At 57.7% G+C, this 8,373-nt stretch overlaps 1 protein-coding gene across 6 annotated transcripts in view; it reads right to left on the bottom strand.

Moving 5' to 3' along the window:
- Window positions 1-8,373, bottom strand: part of LOC144244115 (protein AF-17-like) — a 24,472-nt gene that overhangs the window by 12,343 nt on the left and 3,756 nt on the right. For 4 of the 6 annotated variants that reach the window (XM_077779352.1, XM_077779351.1, XM_077779346.1 and 1 more), the window contains exons 6-12: window positions 6,866-7,027; window positions 6,095-6,193; window positions 3,379-3,604; window positions 2,257-2,871; window positions 1,631-1,818; window positions 1,307-1,415; window positions 60-126 (exon numbers count right to left, since the gene is read on the bottom strand). In XM_077779352.1, the coding sequence (XP_077635478.1) occupies window positions 60-126; window positions 1,307-1,415; window positions 1,631-1,818; window positions 2,257-2,871; window positions 3,379-3,604; window positions 6,095-6,193; window positions 6,866-7,027 (1,466 nt within the window). The remainder of the gene's footprint in view (window positions 1-59; window positions 127-1,306; window positions 1,416-1,630; window positions 1,819-2,256; window positions 2,872-3,378; window positions 3,605-6,094; window positions 6,194-6,865; window positions 7,028-8,373) is intronic. The other 2 variants (XM_077779347.1, XM_077779349.1) reach the window with 2 other exon arrangements.

Raw genomic sequence — 8,373 nt, forward strand, 5'->3', positions numbered from 1 at the left:
CTAGTGTCCCTCCAGCCCCGCTCCCAGCCCCTCCCCCGAGCCGCCGCCCCCTCCCTCACATGGAAGACAGACTCTCCTGGGGGGAGGTCCCCCGACACCGGAAGCTGCAGTCCTCCAGGTCTGGCTCTTGGAACGAGAAGGGGAGCAGGGATCAGCGGGGAAGGGGTGCCGTCGGCCTCACGGTCCCCGCCTGGGAAGTGGGTGCGGGATCTGGGACTTCACCGCAGACCCCTTTCCCCCAGGATCTCCCCCAACCCCAGACTGGCAGTTCTAGCTCGTGAGACGCTGGGAGCCCTGGCTTGGAAACCTGGCCCCACGGGAGGCAAAGCCATGGGATCTGGTCTCTTCCCTAGGCACAAAGACGGCCGCTGCCTGGCTTCTTTAAGAACCATCTCCCAATTTCTTTCCTGGTGTTTTCAGGGTTATAGAAATTCGGGGTCTACACAGTCCTGGGTTGAACTTGGACCTGATGCTTGCCATGTGACCTTGAATTTGAACCTAATCTCTCTGAAATGATTTGTGATGAGGATTACAAATAAGGTAATAAATGTGAAGTGTTAGCTGTCCTGCAGCAAGCCCGTAATAACTATTATAATTAGTTTTGTGCGACTTCTCATATTCATAAACTCACAAGTTGCAAAACCTTTTTGTTGGGCCACAGAATTCCAATGTGGGGTTCGGAAAACGTAGTCACCCTGCGCTGTCGGGTCATTAATTCTGTCGGGTCATTCGGCCCCTTTTAGAAAGTTTACCAGAACTGGAGGCCGGGAGGTAGGCCCCGCCCCCTAACCGGCCAGGTGGTGTCTCTGCACCAATCAGCTCTCTGGGGCTGGGTTGACTCTCCCGGGAGTGGGAGGGGCGCTTGTGATCCTCCCCCTTAACTCATAAATACCCGGAGAGCAGTTTGCCCAGCTAGCGGACTCTCTAGACGCCCCATGCCAAGGACTAAGAGGCCAGCGGAGAAGAATGCTGCAGTGACCGGAGAACTGGGCTTGAAGTCGGGACCCGAATTTGAGCTCCAGCTCTGCTCTTTTCTACTTGAACTGCCTTGAGCAAGTCATTAATCCTTTTTCTTCTGTGAGATGGAACAGTGGTAATTAATTGTCAGGTCCTACCCGTCCCATCAGGGGATTTTAACGTGAAAGCGTACTCTGGTTTGTTGTGTGTGGATCTTTTTTTCAGGGTGGGTAATGGCCAGAGGGAGGGGGCAGCCAGAAAGCCCTCCCATCCTTTCTTGGGTGACATGCAGGTGACGGTGCCCCTTTGGTCTTTGGGAAGAAAGGGGAATGGGATCAGAGACACGTACCTGTGTGGCTGCTCTCCGCCTGGGTGAGGAGGGGGTTAACGGCACCCATGGGGGTTCCAAAGATGTGGGTAGAAGGGAGGCTAAAGGTAGAGCCAGCCAGAGAAAACACCTGAGGGAAAGGAGGTATAGTCCAGCCTGGTGGTTATTCTTGGATCTAGGGCACAACTGTGTGAGGGAAGGAGGGGATCAGGTAGGTGTACTGGGGAGGAGAGAGGACCAGAGTGGGAGACATTCTCTCTCAATCTCTCCCATGGAGAGCTGGGGACCTAGGCAGATTGTCCCCCACATGCCTAGGGATGCAGGAGCCCAGGAGTAAGGCCTCACCTGAGTGGTGGAGATAGAAGCAGAGGAGGAGGGGAGGGTGCTGGTGAATGGGGAGCGGCTGAGGCGGGGCAGGGCCGAGGTCCCTGGGGGCCCCAGCAGGCTGGAGGAGAGGGGGGTGCTGCAGACAGCTCGCAGCATTCCGCCACTGCCACCGTGGGAGATGGGGTCCTTATTACTGGTGTAGATGCCTACAGGCAGAAGGACACAGAGGGAAGCTTAGTCCCCATTCCCCCTTGCGCTTCCTCCACCAGGTGCCTGGGGCAGCCCCTCCCCAGGGAGAACACTCCCCCAGGTCTGGCCACACACACCAGTTTAAGGCTCCTCCTGCAAAGATGTCACATCTGCCTGTGACATCTGCTTGATATGCCTGCTTATTAGACTGCCCTGCCCAGACCTGGGGGATTGCTGGCTTTCCTAACAGGTAGCCCCTATGGGCAGTCTACCCCAGTCTCTCCCACTACAAGCCTGCCACTGATGGGTGTGGGGGAGTATCTCAGAGGGGACTATCTCTTCTCTCCTTCGTCTCTGTCCTTTGGAGCAGGTGCTATCATTTCCCTCCAACTGCATGTTTATGCCTCTATCCCCTCAGTAGACTGGCTGGGCCGAGAGGCCCAAGGGTCACTAACCTGCCCCTAGCAGTGGGGACTCCAGGCTCAGGCTAGGAAGGCTCCCTGAAGGCCCAAAGGTGCGGGAAGCCAGGCCACCCAGGCCAGAGCTGACCAGGGAACCTCCAGAGAAGGGTGAAGCAGCAGTGGCAGTAAAGCCAGCCAGCTGGGCACTGGGCAGCGAGGGGGCGGCCGGGCCCCCGACCCCCTCCTTGTTCCGGCTGCCCTTGGGACGACCCGGTCCATGCCGGCTCCTCTTGCTAGCTTTGTGCTTCTTCTCCTTCAGGCCTGTCTCAGGGGTCTCCTCAGCAGGCGCAGGGGCAGCACTCAGTGTGGGCATCCGCTTGTGGGTGCCTGCTGAGGCCCCGGACCCCGAGACGTGGGGAGACTTATAGTCTCCAGGGGACGGGGCCCGGGCCCGGCCCGAGCTGGAGGTGGTGGTGGAGAAGCGCATGATGGGCCCAAAGCCAGAGAAGACCACCTTCTGCTCGAAGAGGTCAGCCTTGGGGGGCTCAGGGGCTGAGGGAGAGGGGGGTGCTGAAGGGGTGGGGGCTGCGGGCTTGGAGTACTTGTCCTCCTCTGGCTGCTCCAACTTGGGGAATGCGGAGAAGTCAGGGGAGCTCTGCAGGGACGAGACTGCACAGAGGGAAAAGTGAGTTACAGCTGGGCCGCGTGTTCCTCCCACCCCACTCCCATCTTCGCTAGCTGGAGAGCGCCTGGGTCAGGGGTCAGGGAAGCTGTCCCAGCTCTGCCGCAGTCTGTATGTCTTGGGAGGAGTGTCCCCAGCCCCAGCTTTCCTACGTATGATAAAGGGGAAGGAGAAGAACTCCTGCCTAACTGATCTCACTGGACTATAGAGACTGTGGGACAGATCATCAGTGTTGGCACTTTAAAAATGGCACCTTATGGCACAAGGGCAGGGGATAACAAGTGCACACAGTTAGGGCAGCGGAGGGGTGGGGCTTGAGAGGGACTGGCGGGGGGAGGGCTTGGAGAGGAGTCATTGGGTGGGGATCTCCCATCTTTAACCAATTTAAGAAGCAAATGAGATGCAAACCAGTATGCACAGGCACTGGCTAGAGAAGCTCTGGGCAGGCTGGAGGCTGTCCTACCCCCAGCTTCCTCCAGGATGCCCATACTCACCTGCAGGCTGGAAGGGGCCCCCAGAGGAGGAGGAAGAAGAGGAGGAAGAGGAGGAGGAGGAAGAGGCGGAGGTGAAACTGCTCACACCTTTCCCACTGCTCAGTTTCTTCCCCTTGTGACTCAGGCTATGGCTGGAAGACTTTTTCCCCTTCGAGTCCCTGCTGCTCTCAGAGGTCTCCTGAGTGCTGGCCTCATGGTGAGAGGAGGAAGAGGCTGAGGAGGGGACCTGAGAGAGGAGGAGAGGGGAAGGCTCAAGGCCAGCTGCCCCGGCTCACCCAAACCCGGAAGTGGGGTAGGAGAAGGCAGGGCCCAGGCTCTACAGGGAGAGCCCAAGTTTGCTCTGAAAAGAACTTGTGGCTGTGAGGAGAGGGGGGTCGGTCTGTCCTTCACCTGAGGCAGAGAAGAGTGAAAACAGTCCCCGAGCCTGCACTAATGTGCCCATCTGATCATTCATCCATGCTTCGTGGTGCCGAAAGGGCTGGACTTGGACGGGCCTGTACTGGGGCGAGGGATCACTGCCCTGGCCCCATCCTTGAACCCCCCCAATCATCCTGCCCTCCCCACTCACCCTGAGCCACAGCCCACCTGATACCCCATTCTCTGGCCACGCTGTGCCCTTCCTAAACCACATGAGCTCGCAGGGCCCAGCCCTCTGCCAGGACAGCCTGGTCTCAATCTCCCCGGGAAACTTCTCATCCTTCCAAATTCAACTTGGAAGTTCATGAGGCCTCTTCCATGGGGCCACCTGGCTCCCTGGGGTGGACCCAGTCACTCTGTCTCCTTAGTTCCAGAGCTCTGTGCACTCACATCAGCCACATCAACAGATGCCACACTGATCTGAAATATACAGTCCCCACGTCTGAGGCTTCCAGCAACCCCTCTGAGGGCAGCAGGGTAGTGGCTGGAGGAGCATGGGCTCTGGGGTCAGGCAGGGCTGGCCATGAGCCTGGTGGGCTCTGCCATCTACCGCAGAGACAGTGTCCCGTGGTAGGTAAGAGTATGGGCCCTCAAGACTGCCTGTGTTCAGATCTCGACTCCACTACTTACTAGCTATGTGCTTTTAGGTAAATTACTTCTCTATGCCTCAGCTTCTTTATTTACTGGATGAGTTTTTAAAAAATACCTAATTTGGGGCGCCTGGGTGGCTCAGTCAGTTAAGCGTCCGACTTCAGCTCAGGTCATGATCTCACTCACTGGTTCAAGCCCCACATCGGGCTCTGCGCTGGCAGCTCAGAGCCTGGAGTATGTTTCGGATTCTGTGTCTCCCTTTCTCTCTGCCCCTCCCCTGCTCACGCTCTGTCTGTCTCTCTCTCTCTCTCAAAATAAATAAACGTTTAAAAAATGTATTAAAAAAATAACTAATTCATTGGATTATTTTGAGGACTGAATGAGTTGAATTTTGAATCCCCACGTACCCCTTCCATTCCCCTGTTCTAGAAGTGACTTTGCCATGTAGTGAGTGAGTTAAGGCTTCGTGTTACTGCCAGGGATGGTGCTTTTCCTCCCAGTAGAGACCAGGTACTCAGTAAACGAACAAATGCTAGAGGAAGGGTGGACAGGGCATGAGAGCTGCCCTGTGCTGCCCTTCCCTGGGCGAAGGCCCAGTCTCTGTCTTCCTCTTTGTTCTTTTCAACAGCTGGAGTTCTGAAGGGAGCCAGATGTGGTTCTGAGAGCAAGGGAGGAGAGGGGCCAGGGGGAGGGGTAGCTGAAATGCTGGGGTGGGTGGAGGGGGATGGGCAGAATGCTCCCACATGGCCAAGGGGACACCTGGCCACTGGGAACTCCCGTATCTCTCGCCCTATTTCCACCTGCGTACAGGCCCCTGGGAAGGGTCAGAGGGCACGAATGACAAGCTTTTCCAGGTGAGCCCTGGAAAGCAGGCTGGGGCTGGGAGGGGTTTACTGGGACAGTTGCCACATCGTCACCCTGGAAACCTGATACCTGAGCCTCCTGCTAAGATGCCCAGAGCTCTGCCAAACTCCTAAGGCAGGTGGAGGTGAGGGGGGTAGTAGTGGTGACAGAAAGAAGCAGTTTCTCCAGGCCCCTGTGCTCTTCTGTGGGTGGGTGGGTTGCGGGGGGGCGGCGCTGGAAGGAGGGGAAGGAAGGGCTGCTCTGGCTTGGATTAGCGACTCCCTAGCCTCGGGTAGGGCCTGCTGGTTACTCCTCCAGATGTTGCCCATTTCTGGAGAGAGGCCTGACATCCCAAGCCCTGGGAAGGATGGGAAGAGCAGGGGTTTTGGGGTGCTGTCCGTGGGCCTGCCCCGTACCACCATGGGATTTTGGTTGGGAGCCAGGCTCTGGGCAGCGTCCTGATGTGGCAGAAGGGTGAGAGCACAGGGGTCCTCTCTGCCTATCTCTGGGGAAATGGGCCTCAGAGCTTGGAGAACCAGTCTGAGTACTGTACCCGCAGACAAGAGCCCAGTGCTGAGACTGTGTCTGGACAGAGGCAGATGTAAACATCTGGCAGCCAGTAGGCAGGGCAGCACCCCCGCACCCCCCACCCCACCTGTACCCTCCTGGTTGGTCAGTGGTTGGTGGGGCTGAGAAGCACCCGCTGGGCTAGGCTAGGGGAAGGGAGAGGGGTAGGGTGGGAAACAGAGGCACATTAACTAGAAGCTGCTGAGGGGGGGTGCCCAGGGTCCCTGGCTCGCTCTGACCCTCACAGCTTGCCTCCCTCCCCTTCTGGGTCATTCCTCCTGGGTGTGGGTGGCAGTACCTTGTCAGCAGTGGGGACCACGGGTGGGGTGAGGATGCTGGGAGGTGACTCAGGCCGCTTCTTGTGCTTCTGTTTAAGGCGTTCTTTGTCCTTTCGACTCTGGGGAGAGAGAAGTGACCAGACACGGGTTGTGGGGGACAGTCCGGGGTAGGATAAACATGACATGCGCCTGAGCGGAGGGGTCACCTCTCATGAATGGGCTTTGCCGGCATCATCTCCCCCTGTGGAGGGACTGGGGGGCTGAGGCTGGAGGAGATCAGCTCTGGCAGGTTGCTCTGAGAGCCACCCGCCCCTCCCCCTCATCCTCACTGCTTGCTAAAAATAGCCTGTCCCATTATCACGCCAGGGACACAGAGCACCACACACATGAGCACATACCTGCAAGGGGTCCACCTGGGGTGTGGAGCTGTGCAGAGGGATGGGGACCGGGTGCGCCAAGAGGTATGGCGCCAGGGGGCCTACACAACTGGGCTGGCACATGGCTAGACTGTGGAGGTGTCTGCAAACATGCAGGGCCATGTGTCGAGGGCTTGGGAGGCACTGTCATGTCCTGGGTCACGGAAATCCAGAAAACCCCAGGGAAGCCAGGCCCTCATCTTCCCCTCCAGGACCCTCCTGTGTCACTTTCTCAGCCTTCTGCTGGCCCTCAGTGGCCTCAAAGGAAGGAAGGGGGCAGGCCCCAAGACCTCAGGGGCACCTTGTGGTGACTTCTTGAAGTTGTGTGTTTGTGGGTGTGGGCAGGAGAGGGAAAGGAAGAAGACACTTATTTACCTTCTTCTGGCCCCTTTCATGGTGGGAAGGGTGCTTCTCCTGCTGGGTGGATGGTGAGGCTGACCGGCTTCTCCGGCCAGCAATAAAGCCACTGCCACCTGCCCCTGTACCGCCTCCGCTTCCTGCTCCTCCGCCACCCCCACTGGTATGCCGGGACGTCTTCTGGGGAAAGAAGAGAGAGGAACTGCCAAACCCTCCTTTCGATTGCTGAGGACAAGATTCCTGAAAGTCAAATGATCCCAGGGGCCAGTTCTTCCCACCCTCCTTGTCACTACAGGGACCTTGTATCTTCAACGATGCTCTGTTCAGCAAAAGGCATTCTCTAACCATAAATGCTAGAGCTTCCCAAGATGGCTTATCCAATGAAGATTCAGCAACTGAGGCCCTGAAGAGCTAGAGGCATCTTGGCCCCAGCAGGGTATCACTGGAGGTAGAACAAGGGCCTGGGTCTCTTATTTTCCACCCACCTCTTCCCATGGAGACTCTTAATCTATCTTGAGCAGCCTGGGCCATGGCCCAGTCCTGCCTCGTTCCCTGGGAAAAGACACGGGGGGAGGGTGCTCATGGGGAGTCCCCTGCTCCTCTGAATTCCACACCCTTCCTCCTCACCAGCCCAGACACTCTGCTCCAGCCATCAGTCCTTTCTTGATCCTGGCCCTCCCCCTCCATCAGACACAGTGGCTCCTTCTGTCCCAAAGGACCCAATGCCGTTCAGAAGCGGGAGGTAAACATACACAACAGCAAAAACCCAAAGGATCCTCGGGCTGCCTCTCCTCCCAGCCAGGGCCTGCCCCCTCCTTCCCTCCACCACTGATGACTGCCCCCTGCCTGACAGCTTCACCTGTGCCAGACTTGCAGGTCCCCCACTATCCCCCAACTGCCAAATCCAAGGACTAACTGCAGGCTCCGTCCTACCCAGTTGCTCCCCAGTGGTGGGTACTGTTCCTAACTTGCCAAGCACTAGACTCTCCCCTTCATGGACCCTGTCACACCTTGACCCACCGTATCCTGCTGGGCACTTGAGGGCTCCAGCCCAGCCTTCTATACTTAGGGCTGCCAGCACTGCCCTGTTTGGGGGACTGACAGCCACCAACCCTGAACAGCCCCGCTTGGCACCTCCTGTGAGCCACCCTGAGTTCTCTACCTTGTCCTAAGTCATCATTTAATCCTGAAACCAAGGTGACTGTCTAATTTATGATCCAAACCAGGACACTTTGAAAACCGAAAGAGGGAACTATTAATACTTACACCGGGGTGACAGGCACGAAGCGGAGCTATCCAGGGCAGAACAGGACGTATGCCAACCCTACAGAAGCCCACTGCACCCCGTTCATAGCATTCCCAGGTGTCCAAGCACCGAGAGCCTGGGTCCTCTGTCCTACCCTTAAATCCTCTTTCTCAGCCACCCCTACATGTAGGCCTGTCTACCTAGCAATGGTTCTAGAGTCCAGCCCTGGCTCCCCCCCCCCCCCCTCCCCCCACCTGCCTCCCCGCCCCCCCCCACACCC

The sequence above is a fragment of the Crocuta crocuta genome, unplaced genomic scaffold (assembly GCF_008692635.1).
Source record: "Crocuta crocuta isolate KB4526 unplaced genomic scaffold, BGI_CrCroc_1.0 scaffold68, whole genome shotgun sequence".
NCBI classification, from domain to species: domain Eukaryota; kingdom Metazoa; phylum Chordata; class Mammalia; order Carnivora; family Hyaenidae; genus Crocuta; species Crocuta crocuta.